Source organism: Leptonychotes weddellii, chromosome 4, assembly GCF_054177405.1.
Source record: "Leptonychotes weddellii isolate Sample4059 chromosome 4, ASM5417740v2, whole genome shotgun sequence".
Classification (NCBI taxonomy): Eukaryota; Metazoa; Chordata; class Mammalia; order Carnivora; family Phocidae; genus Leptonychotes; species Leptonychotes weddellii.
The window spans coordinates 17,658,668-17,685,840 of NC_138372.1; the positions used below are offsets into that span (position 1 = coordinate 17,658,668).

The 27,173-nt window shown below is 55.6% G+C and overlaps 1 protein-coding gene across 3 annotated transcripts; it reads left to right on the top strand.

Moving 5' to 3' along the window:
- Positions 1 to 2,971: 2,971 nt before the first annotated feature.
- Positions 2,972 to 26,831, top strand: LDLRAP1 (low density lipoprotein receptor adaptor protein 1). 3 transcript variants are annotated; one of them, XM_081817773.1, is made up of 9 exons: positions 2,972 to 3,144; positions 12,148 to 12,290; positions 13,122 to 13,234; positions 15,082 to 15,196; positions 20,708 to 20,780; positions 21,078 to 21,227; positions 21,798 to 21,928; positions 23,300 to 23,334; positions 24,832 to 26,831. In XM_081817773.1, the coding sequence occupies exons 1-9, from the start codon at positions 3,057 to 3,059 to the stop codon at positions 24,974 to 24,976; spliced, it is 993 nt and encodes a 330-aa protein (XP_081673899.1). In that variant the 5' UTR covers positions 2,972 to 3,056; the 3' UTR covers positions 24,977 to 26,831. The 3 variants fall into 3 exon arrangements, with proteins under 3 accessions (XP_081673899.1, XP_081673901.1, XP_081673900.1); XM_081817774.1 differs by having other exon boundaries at positions 2,974 to 3,144; positions 21,141 to 21,227; XM_081817775.1 differs by lacking the exon at positions 21,078 to 21,227.
- Positions 26,832 to 27,173: the final 342 nt, after the last annotated feature.

Here is a 27,173-nt window from a genome sequence, read left to right on the forward strand (position 1 = left end):
TGAGGGCCAGTCAAGAATTATGATAATAATAGCCATTCCACCTTTACTGTTCATCCAGTCAGAAAAGTGATTCTAGTTTTATTAAAATATGCAATATATATATATATATATGGCACTTATTATAGGCCAGGCATAATTCTAAACATGTTCCAAACGTTAACTCTTTTAACTCTTGCAACCATCCATGACATATAATCCCCATTTTACAGATGAGGAAACTGAGGTCTGTGGAATTTAAGTGACCAACCTAAGGTCATGAAGTAAAGGAGTAGGGGAGACAGGATCTCGGGCTCCAGTAACCACGTGTTTAAGCCCTGTGCTCTGCTGGTGGGGGGCAAGAAAACATACTCTGCTGTAAAAACTCCCATTTTACAGATGGAAAAACTAAGGCCAACCCAGGTAAAGGGACTGGCTCAGGCAAGTAAGGAGGACAGATCGCTTGAGGAAATCAGGGCTCTTGGTCCTAGGCTAGGTTTCTGTCTTGGTCCCGCTACAAGCCCAAGTGATAGCTGGAGAGAAGCCGAGAGCCCTCCCAACCTGCTGGCACCCACTATCTCACTGGGGTCTCATGAGGGTCCCGTGGGGGAGAAAACAGTAAAATTACAATTCTGGCACCATTTTCCTAAAGACAAAAGCCAGTTATAACCAGAGGTAGCTTCTCCCTCTCTTTTATTTTCCTTTCTGATTACTAAAGGCTATATGATCATTGCAAAATTTTTTTTACAAAGTTAGATCAGATGAGAGAAAAAAAGAGAGAGAGAAAAGAAAAAAAAAATCACCTTAAAACGCTTCCTTGAATACTGGTGCATTTTCAAGATTTCTCTGCTCTCTCTCTGTTTTTATAAGCATCCAAGATGGGAAGCAAGAGATTTGGCTCCCTGTCCTGGCTCGCTGTGTGACCTTGGGCAAGTCCCTGCCCTTCCCTGGGCCTCAGGCTCCTCACCTGTGAAAGGAGGCTTTGCACATGGTGACCTCAGAGGAGGCCCCTTGCAGCTCTGACCTTCTGTTTCTGCTTCTGTTCCTGGATTGGCAGAAGGGGCACAGGCAGGCTGCCCCTCTGTGGGGGACGCATGGCTGACAGCTCCCAGCAAGTCACCTCCGGGACGATGTGATGGGCCTGGAAACAGCCTTCACTGCAGGCTCAGCGTTCCCAGGCCCGCCTGCTCACTAGGCCCATATGGTGCCCCCTGCCAGCCGGACACCACCAGCTGCCCTTCACCTGCCAGCCTTGGGTGATTGCTTTTCCTTCGGGCTCCAGAATGCTCTCTCTCTACTGCCCCAGGACCCAGAAGGCTCAGGGTAAGAGAGCTGGGGGGCTCAGCCCTGAGGACCTACCTACGCATCACCACAGCCCTTGGTGGGAGAAGACAGCCTCATATGGTAAAAAGCTAGAGAGAGGGAGGGCGGGAGGAAAGGAACATTGACTATATTCCAACTCCATTTGGACCCCTTGCTAGGTGTTCAGAAATGAATCAGAAAAACTTATTGCCCTTGAAGGACCCAAAGTCTAGTGGAGGCAATCAGAGTAGAAATAGGCAGCAGCAACACTCACAATGCTGAGAGCTCAGGTCTGTGAGATCCCAAAGGCAGAAGCCTAACAGATGGGTGGCAGTCAGGGAAGGCTTTCTGGAGAAGGCAACTTCATAGGCGAGTTCTCAAGGACTGCTCTCTGCCTTTCCAACTCAAGAACTCATGTTTTTAATTCTGATAGACAGCCTGGTGGAATAGGTGTTGTTGCTTTTACAGATGAGGCTCAGAAAGGTGAGTTCACAACCACCAAAAAAAGGAAATCAGGTTCAAATCCCCAGCATTCCACTCTGGCCTACAAGCCTGGGTTTGAGTGTGATCCCAATCTCTGGCTTGCAGAGACCCTTCTTGAGTGCTTCTCTCCCAGACCTTGGAATCTTATCTGTAAAGTGGGTGTATTGCTGGCTGCAGGGTTTTGGAGGAGCAAAGGACAGATGGCCGAAAAAGCACTTAGTTTATAAACCGAGAAAGGAATGTCAGTGGGACCTCACTACCCAGCTGGGGACAGCACAACCCCATCTTTCCCCCAACACAAGAACAGGACTCCTGTCTTCTGAGCTAGCAGCAATCCTAGAGGCTGAAGTTCACCTTGCCGAAGCTCCCCATCTAGAAGAAGCCAGACTGTGGCACGGAGGCATGTGCTCTTTTGACTGCAAAGCCTAACGGGAGGGTATGGGATCCTAGAGAGAATTCTAAATCCTGGACTTAAGAGTATCTGTGCTGGAGGAATTCTAGAATCCAGACCCCCCTCAAAATGCCTCCTACAAAGCTTGGGAGGCTCTGGGTCAAGGTCGTGCAGCACCTGCCTACGGCAGATTGAAAGGATCACTAGAAATAGGATCCCATCTCCTTTGACAGATAAAGATTAAGACCTAGTGGGGGGCAGGAATTGCCTAAGGTAACAGAGCAAGTCAGTGTTAGAGCATAACACCCAGGCCATATCACTACATGGGGAGTGGGGTGGGGTGGGGCAGCCCAGGTGCCCAGGTGGTGCCAGAGAGCAGCCTGGGTGCTGTTGGGTGAGTAAAATGCCCAGCTGGTCTTACTAAGGAAAACTTTTATAGTCCTGCCCGGTTCCCAGCAAAGTTCTACTACTCCCACCTCTCCTACTAAGCCTCCCATTGCCCTGGGCAGCACCCTTCTCTCCGACCCTAAGTCTGACCATCTGTAAAATGGCCCCCAAGTACCTTACAGCTGGGCTGTCTAGAAATCCTAGGAATAAGGGGATTGGGAGAGGGAGGAAAAGAAGGGGCTTCTAGGGCTTTCGGCCCTCTACCTTAGGGGCGCCCTTTGTGGGGACCCCCTGGGGAGCAAGAGCAGGAGCCCGGGCTGGGCGGGGCGAGGCAGGGCGGTCGGGGGCGGGGCCGGGGGCGGGGCCGGGGGCGGGGCCTGGCCGGCCATCATCCCGCCCCGTCGGACGTCGGCGCGGAGCTCGCGCCGCGGGGGGAGGAGCGCGGAGTCCGCGCGTCGCGCGGCCCCGGCGGAAAGTTTTTCCTGACGGAGTTTTGGCGGCGGCAGCCGGAGCGGCCATGGACGCGCTCAAGTCCGCCGGGCGGGCGCTGATCCGGAGCCCCAGCCTCGCTAAGCAGAGCTGGGGGGGCGGCGGCCGGCATCGGAGTGAGTGTGTGCGCGTCCGCCGGGCCGGGCGGGGGCCGGGCGGGGGTCGGGCGGAGCGGACCGGCCTCCCGCGGGCGCCGGGGGCAGAGGCGCGGTCTGCCCGGTGCCCTGCGGCCCTGCCCGGTCCTGCGGGGTTGGGGGTCGCCCGCGGTCAAGTCGGGCTCCCACTCCCGTCCCGGCTCTGTGCGGCTGGGGAGGAGGGGCAGAGCTGGGGGAGAGAGCGGAGCTCGGGGACCCCAGGTGCAGGCGGCAGTCGGAGGGGCCGCAGGTGAGGGGAAGAGACCTGCGCGAACCCCGGCACCTGGCCACCTCGCCGCGCTGGGCAGCTTAGGGGAGCCCGGAGCTCAGCGGGAGGGGAGACAGTGCCCGGGGGAGGAGGAGTGGGCACCGGGGTTTGGGGAGATGCCCGCAGCCCTGCGCCCTCGCCGCGAGGTCCGCGGCCGGTGGGAGCCCGCGTGCCCCCCGCCCCACCGCCAACCCTTGAGGTCGTCTTTTGACCCCCAGGCGTCCAGTAACCGACTCAGGTGTGAGCGGGCTTCGCAGGTACCTACTTGAGGTTGGGGGCGAGGCTCAGCCTGGGGTCTCAGAAGGTACCACACCCCGAGCCTTCCAGACCCCTGCGTCCCCTCCTCTTCCCACGTCTAGGTGGCGAGGCTGGCGTTTTGGCCAATTTTGAAACCTGTTTTCTCTCGCACTTTCCCCCTCGGGCTTCCGAAGTCCCGGGGCGCCCAGGCGAATGGCAGGCTCGCCGCCACCTCTCCCTTCTCCCGGGGGCGGCTGGGAGGCTGGGAGGGGGGACCTCCTCCTCTCCCCGTCTCAGATTACTCTCAGGGAACCCGTCACCTGGCACGTTCCCCTGAGGCCTGAGAAACCCAGCCCAAGTCCCTCTTTTTTCTGCAGGAGAAAGGGAGTGGATTGCCTGGGGTCGCACAGGCCTTCCTGGCAGATGTGGAGCCCGAGCCAAGACTTCGTACACTCCCACCCTCCTATCAAACACCTGGGACCTCCAGGGGAGGACTCCCCAACCCCCTACCTCGCCCCCCTCCCCCTCCAAGAAACCCCTGACAGTACAGTCACACCCCACCCCCCCTTTCTTCTTTCCAGGGCTCCGCCAGGGGAGCCCGAGTTCCCAGTGCCAGCGTGTCTGGGCCTAGAAAGCCCGCCCTTCCCCTCCCTCTTGCCCCACTCTGCTGTTCCAGCTGTGGCCACCTCCTAAACCAAGACTGGCACTGGGAACATGGGCTGGTGCCTGCTGGTGGGGGTGGGGTCAGAGACCCGTTAGGCCAGGATGCACTGTCTCCCACACTTAACTGGCCCCTAAATAGCCCCTTTAAATACTTAAGGGATTTGACTGGGACTTCTGAGAATAATGGTTTGTTCCAGTGGTGGAACCCTGCAGTTCTTCTGGGGTGGGGGAGGAAGGGGGTGCTGGGTAAGGGAAGAAAGCTTAGAAGCCTCTTTGATTCTGGGGAACGGGAAGAGGTAGCCACCTTGGATGGTGGAAAAGAGTTTCTTGTGCTGCTCTGATCTTGACAAGTCATTTTCCTTTCTGACCCTCAGTTTCCTCACCAGAAAAATGGGGATAAAAATTCTAACCTGATAGAGGCGTTGAGAAAATTCTTGATAATGCTTCCTACTGGCACCTCATTGGTGGTTTCCTCCTGTCCCACTCCCCCTTTGTGTCATGTGGACCTTCAACATGACTATTCCTGTGGGGGGACAAGTTTTGGGGGCTCAGAGCCTATCTACACCTGCAGAGAAAAGGAGAGGAGACCCCCGCTCCCCTGCAGACCCCCAGAGTGTTGTCCTGAGCCTTCTGGACCCAGAATGATCTGGGTGGAATCTTCACCTGTCCCTCGTTATTGTCAGTTTCCTTATCTGTAAATTGCAAATAACAGTAGTGGGGGTGGTGGGGGGGGTGTGTGTGTGTGTGGATTAAATGAAATAGTGTTTTGCCTGGAATAGCAAAGGGATTCAATAAATAGTAACTACTGCTTTTGTCACTTTATGTTTTACACAGTTTTTGCTTCTGTTATTTCATTTGCTCCTGTGAGGTGACAGAGCAGGGATTCTTAACAGACCTGTGTCAGAGGTAAAAGACCGGAGGCTCAGGCTCCAGCACGGCTTCCTAGAGATAGCACTCCGAATCCCCAGCCCAGGGGTCTTATCAGCGTGCCTCCTGGACTCTGGCCACGGGACGAGCTGGGGCAGGCCCCATCCCAGGATGGGCTGACGGCTGACAGCCCCTGAGAACAGTGGTGGCCACAAGGTAGAGAGGGACGCTGTGCGGTGTGTCTGGGGTGGAGGTGCTGGGGTAGCTTGGTCTGAGGTGGTGTTCCGGCCAACTGGAACTGAGCCCTGTGGTTGACTTTTGCGGCCAAAATGAAGCCAGGGGAGTTAAGGTTAGACTTGACACCTGCTATCAGCTGTGACTTGCTCCTCACCAAACCACTCAAGATCCTCAGCTGGGATTAGCATGATAATTGTTTTATTTGTGGAAAAACTGAAACCCAAAGAAGGGAGGCAGCTTGCCTGAGGTCACACAGTAGGCTAGAACCCCACACTTTTTGGCACTGAACCTCACAGCCCCCTGTCTCCCAGCTGGTCCTGAGTTTGAAGAACTATCTCCCTCTCCCACACATGGCCTTTTTCCCATCTCAATAAATATTCCCATAAAATAAATATTTTATCTCAGTCCCTAGCCAGGGCTTTTCCTTTCTTCCAGCTGCCTGAAAGGTGGCTCACCCTGGCCCCTCAGTACCCTTCTTTCCAAGAGGGGGCCCTCTGATCTTCAGGCTCCCTACAGGCTGTCAGAGAACTCAGAGCAGGTAAAGAAATACAAGATACAGGTTCCAGAAAAGCTAGAGTATGGTGGTATGTGGGGGACAGAGAATCTATTTGTACTTACTTATAATATTTACAATAAAAGATACTATAAATAAACCCCCAAGTCATAATACTGATCACAGACTATGTGACATGCCCCGATAGGTACTGGAGAGTCTGGTGAACAAGTCCGTCTGTCTCCCAGCAGTGCTCACGGTCTGGTGGAGGAAGCAGAATGACCAGGGTGCGAATGAATGGTTTGGTGATAAGTAATGGTGACACCATGAAGAAGGATAAAGTGGGCTGAGGAAATGGCGGGGACCGCTCCCTTAGAGTGGTATCTTCCTTTGGGTTCTTCTAGAAAGCAGACGCTGAGAGAAGGATCTGAGTGCGAGTCATCTATTTGGGAAAAGATCCCAGGAAATATCTTCAAAAGTGGGAAGGGAAGAAAGTCACCAGCGTGGGTGACTGGAGCGCCATCCCCTGGGGAGTTTTGGGGGGGGCAGTGGAGAATGTGCTCTTCAGTTATTCTGTTTGAGGGGCAGTTCCTGGCAGCGGTGGGTTCAGGGATGGGAGCCCTGAATACCCCAGTGTGCATGGGCATCGGCCCCTCCGGTAGCCAGAGAGCTGCAGGCGAGAGGTGGCTTGTCAGGTGGCGTGTGTGGAAATGGTGTCCAGTGAGGGGATAAAGGTGGGGCTCTGATAGCGTCAGTGCGGGCAGTCAGGGAAGGCCTCTCCAAGAAGGTGACTTGGAGCACATGTGAGAATACAGGAGGGAGGAATCTGGGAACAGCCTTCCAGCCAGAGGGAGCAGCGGGAGCAGGGGACATTTAACTGGAGGCTGGGGCCCTGCTTCTCACAGGTCTGGTGGCTGAGGGAGGCATATGTGCCTTGAAGGAGTCAGGTCATCCCCTGCTCACTGAGGGGCACTCTGTTCAGGCAGCCGTGCAGGACAGGATGCCCACGCCTCTGGGTGATCCTGCGCGTGACCCCTGCCTCACATGGGAAGGGGCTTGGTGGGCACCCTTGGTGGGTGAACAGCACGGGCTGTGGGAGGCAAAGACCAGCATTGTCAATTAAGAGTCATGGCCAGACTCCTCTGAGCCTCTTTATCCTGTGAAGTGGGAATCCTAATATATCCTTGCCTCTCCTCACAAAATACTGCAAATGACTGTGTGCACATTCAAGCTTTTAGCCCTGGGCCCTTGGTAATGACAGTAGCTCACACTTCAGTGGCCCTCAGCATGTGCCAGGCGTGGTTCTAAGCCCACCTGGTGTGTGAACTCACTTCATCCTCACAGCAACCCCATGGGGTGGACATGCTTCTTGTCCCAATTTTTAAGTGAGGAAACTGAGGACCAGGGAGGTGGAATGACTGAACCGCACAGCCCATCTCCAGACCCCATGGTTTTAACCTTGACAGCACGTTTTTCTCTTACAAGAGTAAGTAGGTACTCAGGAAATGAACGCTTATGCTATGATCATTTTTTAATTATTTTCTTTTGATAATCTTAACTTCTGAAATTTGCTGGCACTTTTTACATGCTGAACCTGTTTCCGATGATGCTCTTGAGGAACTAAACCCATTTGTCAGATAAAGCGACTGTGGCCTTAGAGAAGCAGCTACATTCCGGGTCATGGCAGAGCTTGAGTCCCTTTCTGAGACGTTACCCTGTGGCTTCTGAGGCCACCTCCCCACCAGGCTGGAGGAGGCTGGAGGCCAGGGCTCTTGGAGGTTCCCCCTGGCCCATGGGTTTGGCTATCGCTCTGATGTTCCAGACACCAGCCAGGCTGGGTCTCCTGGGCAGCAAGAGGGGCACAGGGACCCCCTGCCTAGCTCTGAGTCCTGGGCAGGGGGCTTAATGAGGAAAGAGCACACGTTTGCAGCCGTGAGTTAAACTGGGCATATGGTCCGTCCCCAGCTAACTCTGACAGCAGGTCATCTGTAAAATTGCTAAGTTAAAATAGCGCGGTCATTATCCACCACAGGGCCAAAAATAACCAGGACCGGAACAGGGCTGTAGACTCAGGCCTGTATTTGCCTGAGGGCCTCTGGGAGCTCTTCCTGAAGCCCCGGGCTCCTCCTAGGAAGGAGCATGTGGCCTCCAGCCTGAGGTGGCTGGCTGCTGGGTAGGCACCAACTCTGCGTTTGCCTTATTGAGTGCTCTTAGGTGTGGATTTCTTCAGGGAGGGTGTGGGGCCTGAGAGACCTTCCACCTCATTGAAGAGATGAGTCATGCCCAGAAGGACAGTATAGGAGCAGAGGCAGGGTTCCCTCCCTCGAAGAGAAGGAGGATCTTGATCTTGCTGGGCCTGGGAGGACGGCATAATGGGAAGGGGGAAAAGGACAAGGCAGAGCTGCAACACTGGACAGGGGTGCACCTTCTCCAGTTCCTGGGGGAGACACACGGGAACAGAAGTCCTTCAAGAGGAAGACACATGGTAGACAGCTGCTGGCTGTGAGTGATGTGGTTGGAGAAGGAAGAGAAGGAAATCCACGCTCAAGAGAGGCACAGGCGACCCGCTCACAGAGGGACGAGGCCCCATCAAGAGGAGTGACCATGGGCGGGGTCCTGTGCTAAATAAGCACATTACGTTTGTTATCTCATTATCTAATTTTATTATCTCATCAAAGGGTCAAAACAGTAGCCCTGTGAGCTGGGGACTGTTGTTTCCCCCATCTTATGGATGAGAAAACTGAGTCCCAGGGAAGGTAATTAATTTGCTCAAGATCACTCAAATAATGTTAGAACTGGGTTTCTTAGGATTAAGGCTTTTGCTTTTAACTGCTAGGCAGTCCTGCCTTCAAGGCTTCCTGGATGAGGCTGGATGCAAGGGGTTTCAATCAAATAAAGGGAAGGGCATTTCTGATAGAAGGAACTCCTTGAGCAAAAGCATAGAAGTGGGAAAGAAAATGTTGCATCACGAGGAAGAAGCTCTGCATGGTTGGAGCTTCCATTGTGTGTGCATGTGCATGTGAATGAGTGTGTGCATGTAGGGATATTGTGGGAGAGGACACTGGGACACCTGTGATTCCCCAGTAGTCATTGTGGGAATTGCCTGTAGTGGATTGGGAGCTGGTGGGGGCCGGGTAGCGGGTTGAAGCTCTGACTTGCTGTGTGATCTTGCACAAGTCCCATCCCTCTCTGGGCCTTGTCATCTGTCATGTGAGGAGTTTGGGCAGAGGGTCTCCAAGGCTGATGAGTGGCAACTGGTCTACCAGGGCCCTCATGAAGGAGGCCATGGAGTAGTGTAAGGGTCAGGCCAGGGAAGGAAGAATGCAGAATATGCCAAGCATTTCAGAGGTCAGGGAGGACTGGGGAATGTTTTGACAACAAAAAGGTCATCTGTGACCTTGGCAAGCTTTGGCCCTTTGGAATGGAAAGAGCGGAAGTGGTTTTGGAGATGGGCCAGGAAAGGCTGAGCCAAAGGAAATGGGATAGTGGGGACATGAAAATGGCGGGGAGGAAGGATGTTTGCTATAGGGCAGGTATGGATAGTGAGATGAACGAGGCCACCCCTGATCGATTGGTGTTGCCTGCATGGAGCCTTGTATTGAGAAACAGTCCAAAGCCTGTAAATCAGAGGGAATAGAGCTGCAATTGATTAGCAATGTCTGTCAAGGACACCAGTGATAGGCATGGTAGCATGTAGTTGGCCATCCTTGCTTAGATGCATCTCAGGTTGAAAGCAGTAGTCTGAGTACCTACTGAGGGGAAGCCTCAGGAATTAGGAATTGTGGGAGGAAATACCTCGGGCTCTAGGAACTTCTTCCTGACCTTTTGCTAAAATCAAGGTCGTTTGCCTCATGAGAAGATAGTATGGGCTACTGGTCAGGACCTTGGAGCTTGGGTTTAGAGTCAGATAGACAACTAATGTGACAAATCACGTGTCCTTTGAGCCTCCCTTCCCTCCTCTGAAAGGGGAATGAGAATGCCTGGCTGCCAGGTAGCTGTGAATGTTAGAAGTAATGGTCAGAGCTGCTTTGTTGTTATTGTTGTCTTTCTTACTTGATAGCTCTGTTCTGCGCTGATGATGTGGTGTTCTTGGTTTCTTTGAGAGAAAGGCTCAGGTCTGACGGGGCTTCCATCACCCAACCCAGGACTGGGTCACCTCAGGGACTTTCTGATTCTTTTTGGGGGATCAAATGAAACAGGCTCGTGATTGATACAGCAGAGGATAGGGTCCCTTGTGTGTGGGGGGGTCGTCTCAGCAGGGGTTGGGCCTCCTCTTGGGGTGGTGGCCCAAGTGCAAGGGCTGGAGGGCAGTGGGCTGGGGACCGGAGCTGAGGATGGGGTTTGAGACATTGCAGACCTGAAAGAAGCCTTGGAGTTGTCCAGGTCATTTCTTCACTCAGCAGATACTGAGTGCCAACTGCATGCCAGGCTCTGGATAACCAGCCAACACGTCCCTGCTCACCTGGACATCAGACAGGGGGACTGGGTACACCTGTAAGTTCTTGTAAGACACCTTGCTGTCCAACACACATGCATTTTTTTCAGATGAAGAAGCAGTCTCAGAGAGGGACAGTGGCTTGCTCAAGTCAAAACCAGAGAGGTGTGGGTGTACAAGGCTCCTTCTGGCTGATGGAGAAGGAGGCAGAGCCCCTGGAGAAGTAGAACTCCAAGACAGTTGCTGGGAGGGGCAGCATGGGCCAGACAGGGTGGAGGGCCCGGGACTGCCACCTGGGCCCAATAGCGCAGAAACCCCCGAACCAGGCTGCGCCTTGTAGGCGGCGCCCACAGCCCTGCCGGGGCCTCAGCTGCCCTGGCACTAGTGATGCCCAGTCCGAAGCTTTCTTCCTGTGGCTCTTCCATTAGAGCCCCTGAGGGTCCCTGGAGGAGCAGGGAGAGTACAGGATTCTCCCAGCTCCTCTCCCAGAAAGTGGTCCAGGGAAGTGGTCCTGGCCATCTCCGTGCTGGCCCCTGGAAACTGATTCCTCTGTGGATCCTGCCGCATCCAAGATGGTATGTGACGCTGAAGAGCTGTTTCCTCCTCTTTAATGTGGCTACAATCATAACAACCTCCTGCACTGCAGCATCGTCGGAGAAAGGATCATAAGGGACAGGCAAAGGGCCTTGACAGGCAGGAGCATGGGGTGCTCATTCGTCTTGGTGATCGGGCTTGGAAGGATCCCTGGAGACCTTCCCTCCGCTTTCTGGCTTAATTGCTTCCAGCTGAGTGATCTGGGGAGGAACTTTGGGATTGTTCAAACCGCTGATGAAGACCACACTTGCCCTCCTGTCCCTCTGCCTGCTCAGGGCCCTCTCTCGCATGGGTGGGGTGAGGTGGGGGCTTTCCAGCTCTCTCTCCTGCGGTCTGTTTCCCTACCCAGCGAGCTGGGCTCATTTCCCCCATCTCCCAACCTTCCTGATCTCAGTCTTGGGCAGTTTTCAGAGGACCCTTGCTCCGTACCATGGCCTCAGCATTACTAGGCTTAGAGAGGAGAGGGGACTTCCCCAACACATGCAGGTGGTGGGAAGCAGAGCTGGGACTTGAACCCCCTGGATTCCAGCGGCCTTCATAGGATGTCATTTGAGCAGTCACCTCTCCCATTCCCTGCCCCCCGCCTCTCTCCTGGTCCCTCTCCTCCCTGCCTCTTCCTCTCCATGGCTGTGCGGATGGAGGCCAGCAGAGCAGGCTGGGGCCCTGGGAACTGCCCAGATTTGAGTTCTGACTCCCAACCCTTTACTCACTGTATGTGACCTTTTGATGACTTTGCCTCTCTGAGCCTGTTTCCTAATCTGTAAAGTAAGAATAACATCCACCTCACAGGATCGTGTAGAAGATTCAGTAAGAAAATAGCATGGTTTGCTCTCAGCAGGTATTAGTTTTGAAGTGTAGAGTTTGGGTTTTGAACTTGAAAATATGGGTTCAGATCTTGGCTCTTATACTTGCTGGCTCTGTGGACTTGGTTGTGTGATTTCACCTCCCGGGGCCTCAGTGTCTTTGTAAGTGCGTGCGATAAAAGTGTCTACCTCATAGGTTGTCATGAGGATTAATGAGAATATTTTATGGAAGGCTTCTTACCATGGTGCTTGGTAGGTACTGGAAAATGTTGGTCCTTTATTATAGGTAAAAATAACGGTAGATGAACGACCCCAGTGCCCCTTGCTTGGTCTTCCTAGGAAATGGGGGCTGGGAGGACAGGGTCTGAAGGCCTCTCCTTCTGCACAGAGCTGCCGGAGAACTGGACAGACACTCGGGAGACGCTGCTCGAGGGAATGCTCTTTAGCCTCAAGTACCTGGGCATGACGCTGGTGGAGCAGCCCAAGGGTGAAGAGCTGTCAGCTGCTGCCGTCAAGAGGATTGTGGCCACGGTGAGCCCCAGTCAGGGTGGGGGAGCCATGAGCCAAGGGCCAGCTGCTTCTTGGGGTACCACTCATCCTCTGCTTATTACCCTGATTGGATGCATCTGAGCTGTTCCCGTCCCCTAGCATCCGGCTTAGGGACTCTGGTAGAGGGGAGCCACTGGGCTTGTGGGGTCAGGGTCAATGTCCTCCTCTCCAGCTGTTGTGGCCATGGCTTCTCCCAGTCTCCCCTCCCCCAGCTCAGGTCCCCTGTCTCAGGGTTGGTGACTTAGTGCCAAGGATTAGTGGGGAGGTTGCTGTCACGCGACCACTTGTCCTCTGGTCTAAGGGACAGGGTGACCCACCAGAGACAAATCTCCCCCCTCCCCAGCTGGCCATCCTGAGTAAGCATGGCCCTATAAATGCACCTCCCTTGGTGGCCTTGGACCCCTCAGCTCAGACCCTCACAGGTATAGTGGGTGGAGTGGAGAGTCCCCGGGAGTGACCCTGCTGGGTTGTGATAGCCCACTCAGTGCTCAGATGCTGCAGTCCCTCCTAGCTGTGTGTCCTTGGGCAGCTCCCTTAACCTCTGAGTCCCATTTCCTCCTCGGGAGAAGCTCTGTTGCCTCTAAGGATGACTCGAGGTCCAGGGCCTGGCAGATAGCAGGCACTCCGTGGGCAGCGGTTGTCCCTGGGTTTATCACAAGAGTGGGCTGACGGCTGTCTTCCCCAGCGTGTCTGCGTCTCTACGCTGAGGCCTCCCGGGGGCCTCGAGTCTGGGGCTTAGACCAGCTAGGTGTAGCCCACGAGAGTAGGTCCCAAGTGGGGCAGGCAGGTTCTCTGACCCACATCTACCCCAAGGCCAAGGCCAGCGGGAAGAAGCTGCAGAAAGTGACCCTCAAGGTGTCGCCACGGGGGATTATCCTGACTGACAACATCACCAACCAGCTCATTGAGAATGTGTCCATTTACAGGTACGCTCAGTGTCGCCCACATTCACTCTGCCGCTTGGGGCAGTGGGTGGGGCGCCCCTTCTGAATCCAGGCTCTACCACTTTCTGTCTGGGTGACCTTGGAGCCTCAGTTTCCTCGTGTGTGGGGGGCAGGGGGGGATGGAAACAGACCCTGCCTCTCAGTGCTGTTAGGAAGTGCTGAGTGCACGGTGCCTGCCTGGCTCACAGTGGGCACTTGGTTAAAGGGCAGTTGCTGCTGTCATTATTCCGAGTTGCAGGAGGCAGCTGAGGCCTACTCAGGGCTAGGACCCCCCTCCCTGCCCCCTTCCCCAGGCGAGCTGCTGAGTCAGGCTCAGTGCAGAGAGCTGTGAACGCAGCAGCTCAGCTCTGGACATCTGGCCAGGCATTCAGGGAGGCTTCAGGGCAGAGTCGGAGGCCAGAGCGTAGATGGTATGGGGGGGGCGGGGGGGGGCACTGTTCTCAGGGAGGCAGAACCCAGCCCTTGGAACCTTAAGCTCTCCCCATTCCCTCTCTTGGCTGGTCAGTTGTAGGATTCCAATGCTGGAAGGGACAGTCCATTTTGCAGATGGAGAAGCTGAGGCCCGGGGAGTTGCCCAAGGCCCTACAGTGAGGTAGTGGCTGAGCTGGGACCAGGGCACGCAGGCTGGAGCTCTGTCCAGCAGGCACTCAGCTGCCGGGCGCTCCTCCACCCTCTTGCTTTGTCTCCAGGCACGTGGCTCAATCCCCTGGAGCACAAGCCAGTCCGGGGGAGGGGGGGGGGGGTTGGTTTTAGAGTTTCTGGCTGGTGTCTTCCCCTCACCTTCCTGATTCTGCCTGCCTCCTTTAACTAGGGGAGGCCTCAGACCCAGCCCCTGCTGGCAAGGAGGGCAGAGAAGGCGGGGCCTGTCTGGGGAGACCTGGCAAGGCCTCTCCGGGGAGGTGGCAGGAGGCTGGATCCACTGGGGTGGAGAAGAGGTAGCTGCTGGCCTGGGGGTCCTAAGTGGTGCCGATCCCTGTGTCATTGGCTGTGAGGGAAGCCGGGAGAACTGGGGGAGGAGTTTGCTGATCTCCTTTCCCACCCCAGTTCCTCTGCTGATGGAGATTCCTGGGCTGAGTAGCTGGCAGGGACGGAACAGACGAGGACGGAACAGACGGAACAGACGAGGAGGGGTTTGGGGGCAAGTGTTCCAAGAGGAGGGAGCTGCTGTGTATTCCTCCTGGACCCGCTGGGGCTCCCGGGCTGGTCATCGTCACACACCCTCACCTGACTCCCAGCTCCTCCACCTCTGACCACACCCCGGGAGAGAGGGCCTGGGGCTCCTCCGACCTCTGGGCAGGGGCATGACTGGAGGGCGGGGAGGGAAGGCCCAGTGAAGGGCATCGGTGCGCGGGGCAGTGTCCTGCTCCCCATTCTGTGTGGTCAGCACACACCCAGAAGGGTAGCATGGCGGTTCCTCTGGAACCCGCAGGTGAGTGCAGGTCTCAGCTCTGCCACTTGCTTGGTGATCCGACCGTTAGCTTCAGTTTTCTCACCTGAAAAGTGGGAATGATAATAGAACCCATCTCAGGGCAGCTCTGAGAATTAAGTCATATCTAGAGCGTTGCCTGGGGTGCAGGAAAGGTATAGCTGTTACCATTTTGGGGTATGACTCAGTAGAGGGGGGAAGTACCCTCCACTCCTTCCTGCCTAGCCTGGGTGCCCCCCATCGATGGCCCAGAATGCCAGGTCCAGAGGCCAAAGCCAGAGTCTCCCCCTGGTGGAGTAGGATAGCTGGCTCTCGGGGACTCAGGGGAGATGCCCTGTGGGGCACCCCAGTTGTGGGCAGGCCCCTGTGCCGGGTTTGGTGACACTTCCCACTTGCCTTTCAGGATCTCCTATTGCACAGCAGACAAGGTGCACGACAAAGTGTTTGCCTACATTGCACAGAGCCAGCACAACGAGAATCTCGAGTGCCATGCCTTCCTCTGCACCAAGCGGAAACTGGTCAGTGGGGAGAGGCTGGGGCCCAGGCAGGCTCTGGCCTTGGCAGCCCTGCCCCTGGGGGGAGGCAGGACCCAGAGGTGACATCACTTAATATGAAGTGTGAAATTCCTGGGAACCCCACGTGGATGCTGAGAGCACTGAGTAAGCCTGGTCTGTGGGCGGTGACAAGCCCATGTCACCAGTCAGTGCCCTGGTCCCTTCCTCTCTAACATGCTTGATTGGATTTGAATGGCGGAGGGCGGCGCTCTCCTGTCAGTAGGACAGTCTGAGGGTTCAGGGCCTTGTAGGAATTAGTCCTTGGAGACTGGTGATCAGAGGGCCCAGGTGAAAGGCAAGGGGACCTGGCTCGCTGTAGCCAGAGTGGGGAGGGAAATGGCCATTTTTTGGCACCTCCCATGCGCCTCTTTCAGTGGTGGACTTTAGTCCTCATAGCTCTGTGAGGCGGCAGCTGCTCCTGGCTTCGCTGTTTTTATTTTCAGTGAGGAAGCAGATTCACAGAGGTCAGCTGTCTTGCTGAAGATGACCCAGCCAGCTGGGCAGAGCGAGGGTTTAAACCCATGTTTCTTCCCCTCACCGCATGGCCGCGAGGAGCCCCGAGCTCCTTGTCCCATTTCTAGGCTACCCCCCTCGCCCCATCCAGCTGAGACGAGGGGGGACCTCTGTGGTCTCTGGGCTTTGTCTTGAACTTTGGGACAAGCAGGCAGAGTGAGTCCACCTTTGGTGTTGATGCTTTCGTTTCGGAGGCCCAGAGATCTGAACATCTGCTCTGTGAGGAGATTTCTGACGTTTATTGGTTTAGTGTTGGCCTCTGTTAACCTCCGTACGGAGCCCAGAGCCCTCCTCCCCATACCCTGTGGTCCTTGGAACCAAGGAGACAAGATCCTCTCCCCTGCTCCTCTCCTCACGGACACATCAAGGACCGCACCGTTTTTAAGTGGCCCCCAGGCTTCCTGCCACCCATCAGGGCCTGCTCGAGACACGGTATTAGTTTCCAGTAGCTGCTGTAAGAAGTTACCAGAAACTTAGTGGTTTAAAACAACCCAGATTTATTCTCTTACGGTTCTGGAGGTCAGAAGTCTAAAGTGGGTCAGTAGAGTTGTCATCCTTTTGGAGGTTCCAGGGGAGAATACGTTTCCTTGCCCTTTTTAAACTTTCTAGAGACCACCATTCCCTGGTTCCTGGCCCCTTCTTCAACCCGAGGGCCAGCAGTGCAGCACCTCCCAGTCTTCCTCCTGCTTCCGTTGTCCCAGTCCATTGTCACTGGCTCTGACCCTCCTGCCTCCCTCTTAGAAGGCCTGTTGTGATTGGGCCCCCTGGGTAATCCAGGATAACCCCCCATCTCAAAATCCTTAACTTAATCACGTCTGTGAAGTCCCCTTTGCCGTTCCAGCTAACCCTCACAGGTTCCAGGGATTAGGATGTGGATATCTTTAGGGGCCACGGTTCAGCCTCCCACAGGTCTTTTGGAGGGAGCACTGCAGGACAACACAGATTAGGGGTCTGGTCCTGGCTGCTGTGCTCTGTGACTGTGGATAAGACCCTGCCCTTCTCTGGGCTGCTTGCCCATCAGCAGAATGAAGGTCACCTCAGTGACCTCCAGGATTGCTCTGAAAGGCCCCTTTCTTTTGTGGACCTTGTTTCTTTCCTGCAGACTCAGTGTCGCCAGCCACTCACCCAGGCCTTGTGATGCCCCGGGTCCCCGGGCTGCAGTGGCTTCTCCCATGACGGCTTTGTTCTCACAGACAGTGACTCTTGGCTTTGTCTCTTACGAGGCCACAGAGACTTAAAAATACAGGCTCATTATGTCCCCATTGTTCGTCTCTTCCTCCCACTGACCAGAGCAGACACTGGGCAGGGGCAGCTGTGGCCCATAGCCACTTCTGCAGGGTGCGGACCCTGGGCAGGAGGGGCGCTGCGCTCCAGAGGCTTCCTTTGGGAAGGGGAGCTAGGGGGGAAGAGAAAGCGGGTGCTCGCCCAGTGGCTGAAGGGAGGCCTGGTCTGGGGCCAGTGGACTTTAGACAGGCTTGAACAAAATCAGCCTGGCCCAGGCTGAGAGGTCAGTTATTGAGGAAAACAGCCTGCGCACCGCTTGGCGCTGGCGGCTGAACCCTGGTCCGGCAGGGGGCATGGCTACTGCTGGGCACCTGGGCCCAGGCTCTTCACTTTTCCTCACACACTTTGCTCTGTGTCAGGAGCTGACTGGCTCGATTATGGCTTATCCACCCTTTCTTAGCTGGCTTTTCCCCTTCAGACAGCCCAGGGCAGGACGTGCTAAATAGGCCACCCAATGTGAGAGTGGTATTCTCGTGCCTCCGCTAGGCTTCCGCTGAGCCCAAGTTGGCAGTCGGAGATCCTGGCCATGTTGGAAATCCTGAGATTCTCAGGGCTTAGTGGACATTTCTGAGAAGGAGGCAGAAAGTGAGATGGGGGCCTCAGGTTCTGCAACCCCCCAGCGGCCAGGTGCTCCACAGATGTCCGCTGCTGCCTGTCCCGGGCTAAGCCCTGTGTTGGGCACCGGGGACCCAGGGAATCGGCCATGGAGATACCAACAAGATGGTGGGGGAGGAGGGCCAGGATTTGGTAACTGGAACACAGTGGGCTCAGTTCTAGGGTGGAGGTCAGTAAGTCTTCCCAGAGAAGGAGACATTTTGAATCAAGCTTTGAGGGCTGAGTAATAAGTGAGAGTTTGCCGGCCGAGAGAAGGGGTGAGGCGGTAAAGAGCACAGGAACCCCAGCATAGGAGTCAGCACGCACAAAGACAAAGGTGCAGAATTAAATGGTGTGATTGGTGGTTGAGGACTCAGACGTGACTGGAGCTGGGCTGGGTGGCAAAGTAGAGTCAGCCTGCATGCTGACCTAGCCCCCTAGCCTTTGGCTGGGGGCCCACAGTCTCCACACATCCCCACCCTTTCTCTGGGCGAGAAGTCGGTGACCACCCAGGGTGGGGGCGGAGGGGTTCCTTTCTGGGTTGCCCACCCGTTCAGCTCAGCTCGGGTTCCTTTCTGGGTTGCCCACCCGTTCAGCTCAGCTCGGGTTCCTTTCTGGGTTGCCCACCCGTTCAGCTCAGCTCGGGTTCCTTTCTGGGTTGCCCACCCGTTTAGCTCAGCTCGGGTTCCTTTCTGGGTTGCCCACCCGTTCAGCTCAGCTCGGGTTCCTTTCTGGGTTGCCCACCCGTTCAGCTCAGCTCGGGCAGCACAGCCACCAGGCCTCCCTCCCCTGGTGACTCCTGCTGGGCATGGCCAGGATGAGTTCCTCCAGAAAGAAATGCTTCTGTCTGCCCAACTGGGAGGCCTCCACCAGCACTACAGCCTCAGGGTTCTGAAGTGAAGGTGGGGTTGCCGGCTTTGATGGGGGGCCCAGGGTTGCAGTGCAGGTGGACTGACAGGAAACAAAGTGACCTCCCTGATTCTACCCCGGGCACGCTGGGGCAGGGCTGTTATCCCATACATGGCCATCGGCATTCCTCAGGTAATCCTTCTGTGCAGGATTTATGCTTCCGGGGCAGCAGGGCCATAAGGGACCCGTGGCCGGACTTGGTCTGTGTACTAGGCTGGGATCTGGAATCCTGGGAGGTCCTGAGCTAGACCTGGCCCCTTGAAGGAACTCACAGCCAGGTTACTGGGAACAAGCCAGAGACGTGAAAAACTGGGTGAGGTAGAACCCAGGTCAGGTGCTGAGAGACTCACAGGCCAGAGGCACTCCTGGGAGGGATAAGCATTTAGCCTGCGGGATCAGGGAAGGAAGACCTCCCCGTGGGCAGGCTCGAGCAGTCCTTTCTTGTAATGCTGCCCAGATTCCTGCACCCGCCCCAGAGGGCGGGGCCCACCCCACCCCCAGTCCCTGCCCAGCCTGGGCTTGTAGCCACCTGCGCACATGTGCATCTTGGGTTATATTTGGTTTACTTGCAGCTCGGGATTTCGGGGCGAAAGGGCAGAAATGTATGCAAGTGAACAAGTAGATTTATGCAAAAACAGTATCAGGTTCATGCCCCAGATATCCTGGAGGCAAAAATAATGGTGCTTCCATCTCCCTGCCACATTAGGTGACCAACCCTGTCTTGGGTGTATAGTGAGCTGACTCCGGCTGGTAATCAGCCCATATTTTTAGTTCATGGGCAATTCTCAGTGGTAACTGGGTCTATTAAACTTGATTCGGACGTGACAGCTTAAATTGTAAACAGCTGTGAAGAGTTTCATACTTAATTACCATATTTAAGTTTTGCTATAAAGCACCCATACTTGCATCAAAAATGTAAATGACGGAGAGATTCAAATAAGATTTTATACTTCATGAAGTTTAATTGGCATGGATCAGCCAGCTTGTTTAAGGATTTTAAATTTTAGAAAAAAGAGTTTTAAAGGCAATAGCCACAGATTCATTTCTCAATTAAATCAAGTTGTCTGGTGGAGGGAAAGGGCGTGGGTCTGAGGCTGGTTAGGCCTGAACTTATTGTGCACTTGGAAGAATCTGGTGCTTTCTTCCCTACGCCCGGGCTGTCAGAAGGAAGCTGGATGTCGCTTCCGGCTACAGCTGAGCTCTGAGACTCCCACAGCCCAGCAGCTGAGCTGTGATTAACCCTGAACTGGAAGCAGAGAGAGGAAGAGGCTGCGATGAATGTGGGCTGGGGGTAGGTCCTGGCTGAGGGAGGCCTCAGGAGGCTGGCCCCTCAGGCGGATGCAGCGTTGCACCTCTGGAGGGCGTGGCCTGCTCTGGGGGGTCAGGGTGTTTAGACTAGGTTCTTGCCTTTAGGGAGCACCCAGATGGGGCGTCATAGGCATGTGAGCTGGTGACACTTTGATAGGCATGATGCCAGAGAGAGGTAGGTGGGCCTGTGGGGCCCCAGTGCAGGTGACCTGAGAGAGCTGGTGACATCTGAGATGGGTGTGAAGGGGTGCATGGGAGCTCCTCAGGGGTGAAGGGCCAAGGGGTGGCCCCCTCTTCCCAGTGAGTTATGGCACTGAATGGTTTTGGTCCCCTGCCATGGGCACGCATTGACATCGCGGATCCAGTTAGAAGTCCCTCCGAGCCGGCATAGGGCTAACCAGGTCGAACCTTTGCCTCTGGCTGTTGGTCATTCAGGCAGTGGCCAGGCCCTTTCCAGTTCTGGCTTTTCTGCTCTCTCATTCCAAGGGCTAAGTTATTGTGTGAAGTCCTCGGGTAATTAGAGGAGGGCTTCTTGGAAGAAGCCAGCCCCTAGTTATTTGAATATAGAGAAACCCAAAGGAGAGGGGGAAAAGTGGAGGCGAACAGCCATTGCAAACATGGGGGCTGGAACAGAGGCAGGAACCTTGGCTGGGCTGCTGGTGCTGAGGATGCGGCCCCATCTGCCTGGAGAGGGCGTGGCCTTGTTACACCACAAGGCTGCTTGGCGACCAGGGAGGGGCCAGGACTCTGCCTTCACCCACCTGCCAGTTCGGAGCCTTGGTGGAGCGGAGCCTCGGGCCCGCATTTCAGACTTGCTGTTACCTGCCTGACAGGCTCCCCCCCCCCCCCCCGTTTCCTGTTTTTCAGGCGCAGGCTGTCACCCTCACAGTAGCCCAGGCCTTCAAAGTCGCTTTTGAGTTTTGGCAGGTGTCCAAGGAAGGTGAGTCTTGTTCAGGGACACTGTGGGGGGCGGGGGTGGAACGGGGGAAGGCTGGCAGAGAGAAAGGAGTGGGGAGCGGGTGGTAAAGGCCCTGGAGTCCAGGCCCGGCTCTCCTCTTCCTCGCCTACCTGGTGTGTGACTTTGGAGAGCTCCCTTCACCTCCCCGAGTCCCACTGTCCCCCTGCGAAGAAATGGGAACAGCTGTCTCCCTCCCCCAGGGTGCTTGTGAGGGTCAAATCTGCAGTTTCCTTCCTCCCTGCTGGAGACCTAATGCCTGCCCCCCGACATTGGCTGCAGGCTGCCCCTGTCCAGCGATTGCTGGGGGCGGGGGCTGCAACGCTCTGTGCCTTGGTCCCACAGAGAAGGAGAAGAGGGACAAAGCCAGCCAAGAGGGAGGGGACGTCCTGGGCGGGGGCCTCCGAGACAGCACCCCGTCGTTGAAGAGCCGTGAGTCTTGGGCAGGGGGTGGGGCCAGAATCAGCTACATGATCCGGGTCTTCCCTTTATCCAGAGGGCCCTACTCACTCCCTCCTGGGCTGGGGCAAACCCTTGGTTTTTTATTTTTGTTTTATTGTTAAATAAATAATACATGCTCATCATAGATAAATTAGAAAATGTAGATAAAGGGAAAGACTGCTCGTTTTGGTGCATGTTCTTCCAAACGTGTCTCTATGCAACTATATAAATATATGTATACATCTCTTTCTGTACATCTAACATCTTATTTATGTGATCTCTTAAAAAACTTAACACCTGTTGTGAATGTAAAAATTTCAGCCTAAAACATTAGTTGGGGTGAGATTCTCGCCCTGTGGGCAGCCGTCCAGCTGCTTCGGGAGGTGCTCGGGTGGGGCTCGGGTGGGGCTCTGGGTAGTCTGGTTGATAGGCCTGGGAAGGCCATATCTGAGAACAGAGTCAGGACCAGGATAGCTTGGGAGTCTCCGGGACGGGGCTGGGAGATGAGGCCTGGAACCAGGAGGCTCCTCCCACTGACACACCTGACCGGACCCCTCATAGTGGTTGCCACTGGGAACCTGCTGGACTTGGAAGAGACGGCCAAGGCCCCGCTGTCCACAGTCAGCGCTAATACCACTAACATGGACGAGGCACCGAGGCCTCAAGCCTTGAACAATAGCAGTGTTGTCTGGGTGAGTGGTCATGTGGCCTGGGGACCCCACAGGGATCCAGCAAGCCTCCGCCTGATCCCTGGTTGAGGCCTAAGGCTTCTTTAGGGCCCAGGCCTTGGCACCCATGACTTCAGTCCTTTGGGAGGGCCAGACTCAGCCCAGCAGCACCCAGGCCCAGGGTGGGGGGCAAACAATGTCCCTTTGAACTCGGGGCTGCCTCCCCAGCAGGCTTGGCTCCCAGCACAGCTGTCTCCTCACAATGCACAGCCTCTTGGTCTGAGCGCCCATGGCTGGGCCCACCACAGGACCAGGCAAAGGCTCCCTTGTTCTTGGCGTGGGCACAGTTTGCTCCCAACACCCCTCCCTGCTCCGCCATCTGAAGGAGGAGGCTGAGGCCTGGCGGTCAGCGGTTGGGCCCTGACTTGCTCTGTGACTCGAGGCAAGCCCCCGACCTCTCTGTGTCTCAGCTTTTTCATCCCCTCAATAAAGATGATGACCTCTGCCTGCAGAATCTCCCAGAGGAAACTGGGTTTTTTTAATTAAAAATTAAAAAATTTTTTCACTTGAAAATAATTTCAGACTTACAAAAACGTTATAAAAACAGTACAAAGCATTCCTGTTCACCTCTCATCCAAATTCTCCACATATCAGCATCTCACACAAGCACGTTACAGTGACGGGAAATCATGACCATCAATCCGACGCTGTTAGATCATCACAGGCCGTAGTCACGTTTCCCCATGTGTCCACTGCACGTCCCTTTTCTGCTCTCAGATCACTTGCAGAATCACACGTTTCTAATTGTAAAATATCTGGAATGGTGACGGACTTGGGAAACTCAAATCCCGTTCGATATGGCCCCCTCGAGTAGGCATCAGGAGCCTGTTCTCTGCTGCTTGGGAACCACCCTTAGCACCCACCTGTCTGCTCAGGGAGGCTGCAGGGAGCCCCGCCCATTGTTTTCCCACCTAAGCTGTGGGGTTCCTGTCATCGGTTACCCCTCAGGAGCTTAGAAGTGGATGAAAGCAAGAAAACCTTCTTCCCTACCCTCTTTGCTCTTGGAACTTAAAAGCCATCTACCTCATCCAGTCCAACCCCCTCATTTTACGGAAGGACAAGCTGAGTCCCAGAGAGGAGCAGCAACTTGCCCAAGGTGTCCCTTAAGTGGTGGCTGAGCTGGGAATTCTACCCACCCAGATCCTCTTTCTCCTGTTCCACACCCCAGGTTTGGGCCCGCGGGTTGAGATGTGTGTACCTGTTCCCCAGGCACTCACCAGACTCCTACGCTTGTGTCCCGAGTCCCCATAGCTTACCCAGGGCTGGGCTAGCTCCTGGCTGTGAGCACGGGGTCCCCCACTGAGGGTTCGTATCTCCTGCTTTGTTTTCCCCAAGGAGCTGGATGACGGCCTGGATGAAGCATTTTCAAGGTAACATTAGCTGGGCTCCTTGTGCTGGGGAAGAGGGCCTGGCATTTGTGGGCTGGTCTCTGGGGTCCTTTGCCATATCTGAGAACATGAACTCTGACCTTTTCCAGAGCAAAAAAATGTCAACTTGAATGCCTCCTGGGATGGGGAACTCACTATCTGGGGTTGGCCAGGTCTGCTAAAAGGCTCTTGCTGTTGAATCAAAAACTATTCCTAGTGGCTTCTCTACCACAATCTGAGATGAACTAAACACTCTGCAGCTCAGGTTGATTCCCTCTTCCTACACCTGGTGGAGCCTTCCAAACCTGGCTTTTTGCAGGCTTTGTTCCCTCCAGAGGCTTTGCAGTTGTGGAAAGGGGTAGGGAGGAGGTAATGCTTAATGAAACCTATGGAGCGATACATAGAGGAGGAATGTCAGGCACAGCAAGGAGATACTTTGGTCTTGTCTGAGGGTGGTGGCCTTTCCCCATCTTCCCAGGGGCCAGCCCTGTAGCCATGGCTGCCTTCAGCTTGGGGACATGGCCCCGAGAAGGCTGGGCTGGAGAGAGCCCTGGGCAGCCCAGGGTTCTGAGCACTGGGCCTGGTCAGTCAGGTGCCCCTGTCTCCCTGGGGACCCTGGGCAGCCCCCTGCAGCCCTCTCCTTCCTCCCCAACCCCTTCCTGCCAGAACCTGCTAGAAACCCCTGGGCCTAGCCTGGGGAGGTGGGGGTTCAGCATGGATGGCCCTTTCAGGGAGGCAGAGACATTCTTTTTACTGTCTTCCTGCTGACTGCAACCCCCTCATTTTAAGAAAATCTTCCATTTGCTTTTTCCAGATTACTTAAGTATCCTATGCTCTTTATTAACAACTTTGAAAATCAGCAAAGCATTAAACAGGAAATAACACCATCCTATAATCCCACAGCCCAGACTTTTGGGCTTAATTCATGCTCATCCTATACATACACATTTTTTTTTCTTTTTGCCTTGATCACTCAAGATGGTATTTGCATTTGGGGATCCTGATTTTCAGTGAACACTGACCTATCAGGAGCATTCCCCGAGCCTGTTAAAAACTCCTTGTAAACACCTCATTTATTGACAGCCTCACCTTCTTCTAAGGACCTGGGCTGTAATTTACTTACCTCTCCCCTAGTTTTGGATGCTTAGGTTATCTTCCTTCCTGTAACAGTTCTGGTCGGTGGTCCGCTCCTGGTTGCACCGCCCCCACCGCGCGTGTGCCCCTCACTGCCCGCACGAGCGCTGCCCTTCCCCCTCTTTCTGGGTGGAGTCGGGCTAGGGGTGGCTCCCCTGGCCCCTCTCCCCATGGCGGGAATGCCCCTGCCTGCCCCACAGTTTTCTGAGCGCTTTGGTCCTCAAGAGTAGACTCCGGTCAGAGGCGCCACCCGTCCTGATATCCAGGACTGTCTTCTCTGGCCCCCGAGTCCTGGCCTTCTCCCACCCGTGCCCTCTCACTTCCGCCCCTTCGGGGGCCCCGGGCTCACAGAGCTCTGCTTTCCAGGCTTGCGCAGTCTCGGACAAACCCTCAGGTCCTGGACACTGGATTGACAGCACAGGACATCCATTACGCCCAGTGCCACTCACCTGTCGACTGGGACAAGCCTGACGGCAGCGGCGCCGAGCAGGATGATCTCTTCAGCTTCTGAGCGCCCTGGAGCTGGTGGGACACGTGACAGACCAAAGCCTCTGGTGGCGCTGTAGGGCCAGCGCCAGGACCCCCAGCCACCCTCTGCTGGGTGGCGGCCTGCGAATCCCAGCTGCATCCAGTCAGGCAGGGGGGGGAAGGAGAAAGTTCTCTTTTAGCCCCGCTCTTTCTGTAAGAACTGAAGGATGCCTTGAATATTTATTCAGTGACTCCTGGTTCAGCTCGGAAGCCGAATTTGCGTCAGGCACGAGCGCATGTTTTAACCAGCTTTCTGCCCTCTCTTGAGCAAGCTCTGCTCTGCTGCGGGTGTTGGTGACCAAAGCATTCTTGTCCCTTCTCTCTTTCTAAGGACCCAGATTTCCCTGGCGGTGCCCCCACTCCTTAACTGAGCACAGGAGGGCCCCGCAGCCTCCGCAGAACGCTGCATCCTCAAGTGTGCCTTCGGCCGGGGCCCCGCTGGGCTTGCGCCCCCGCCCCGGGGCTCCCCGCGGAGGGGCAGCCCCTGACCAAAGACAACGTGTAGCTGGCACTTTAAAGCGCACACAGCAGGTGTGGCCCCCAGGGGCTCCTCGAAGGTGCTGCATTGCATAGAGCTTTCTGTCTGCCCTTCCACGAGATGGTTCCCATCGAGGCTCAGAACCAGTGTACCTGGCTGCCCATGGGTCCCCAGGGTCTGACTGCAACAGTGGGGATCATCTGTGACTGCCCTCCGTCGGGGTCCCCCAACCCACTCTTCTCCTCGAGTTGGACGGGCACGTGCCCGCTCTTCCTGTCTCGTCCGCGTGGGTGTCTCTGAGCCCCGATTCCCCACGCCTCCGGGGACAGCATGTAGTGCCGAACACCGAGCCTTGGTCAGGACTCTTTTGTCGCCATTTTACAGAGGAGGAGACAGGCCCCGAGTGTGGAAAGGGTGGAGGGCAGAGGAGAACCAGATCTGATGCCAAAGTTGCCTCTCCCAGCTCACACCTCCCTTCTTTCTGGCGTTGTTGTCCTCCCAGGAACCAAAAACCCCAGCTCTTTTCTGACCAAAATGTGTTTCATAACAAACCATCTGGTGCCTTTCCACAGACAACTGGCTTGAGCTTCCGCGCCCTGCTCGCTGGCTGGCTGCCGATTTGCGTGGAATGAAAGTGTCGATGCTAATGTGGAGGGTGAAACCAAACTAGACGCCGGAGCATCACACTCTTCTTTCCCGACCCTCACCCCTGGGTCGGCGCATGGCAGCGGCATCTGTCCTCTGTCTCCCGTCCTCCTCCCGCTCCCTCCCCAGCCGCGGGGCTCCCAGCAAAGCTGCCAGCGCCCTCTCCCCCTGGGGGTGCCTCCCAGGCCTGGCTTCACTGAGCTCAAGGCGCTGGTGGTAGCAGGTTTCCCTAGCCCAGGAGAAACACACACCGTTTCTCAGAATCTGCTTCTCTAAGCCCTTGAATCGGAGCACAGAGAAGTGCCTGGCCGAGGGGTGGGGTGACATTTGTAGAGTGTCTATCAGAATACGGGAATCCGTTCCTTTCCCTGCCCAGCGCCTGCACCTTTGCTTGCCCACCCCAGACCTTGGTACTGGCCCCTGGCTTTATTACGAGGCAGCAGGTTTAGGTCCCGACACCGGCTGTCCCTGGCACGAGGGTCCAGAAACCCCGAGAGGCCGTGCTGTGTGTGTGTGTGTGTGTGTGTGTGTGTGTGTGTGTGTGTGTGTGAGAGAGAGAGAACCGGACTTGGCCTTTGTGTGGGTCCCTGGCTGACAAGCTGTCTGTGCTCCCGTGTGTCTGCAAATGAGTCTTGTGCTTTGCTTTGTGTTGCTGTAAAAGACATTCTAATGAGGAAAAGACTAAGTAATAAAGGTTCTTTTTTTGAAAGACAAAGAGCACTTGGAGGGAGTGGCCTGTGGCCGGGTGGGAGCGCTCCTGCCTTTAGGGACTGCAGTGGTAGTGACCACAGGCCGAGGCATGGCAGGGGTAATGGTCTGTGCTCCCCTGGTAGAAGCCCAGCAGGGCCCCTTCGCACCCAGCAGATGTGGGTGTGCGGCGAGGTCATCCCTGGAGAGCTCGGGGCTGCACCAGCGATCCAGGGCAGCGGAAACCTAGGGTGGGGCCTCCCGGCCAGGGGTCTACGAACCCATGGAACGTGCATATGATCATGTGTGGGTCCACGTGTGCGTTTTTCTTGGGGAGGATGTCCATCATTTCCGTCACATTCTTACGTGG

Excerpts from the sequence above, each read along its gene's own strand:
- LDLRAP1 (XM_081817773.1), top strand. The coding sequence starts at position 3,057 with ATGGACGCGCTCAAGTCCGCCGGGCGGGCGCTGATCCGGAGCCCCAGC. Across the intron at positions 12,291-13,121 it reads TCAAGAGGATTGTGGCCACG|GCCAAGGCCAGCGGGAAGAA; the intron begins GTGAGCCCCAGT and ends ATCTACCCCAAG. Across the intron at positions 15,197-20,707 it reads TCTGCACCAAGCGGAAACTG|GCGCAGGCTGTCACCCTCAC; the intron begins GTCAGTGGGGAG and ends CCTGTTTTTCAG.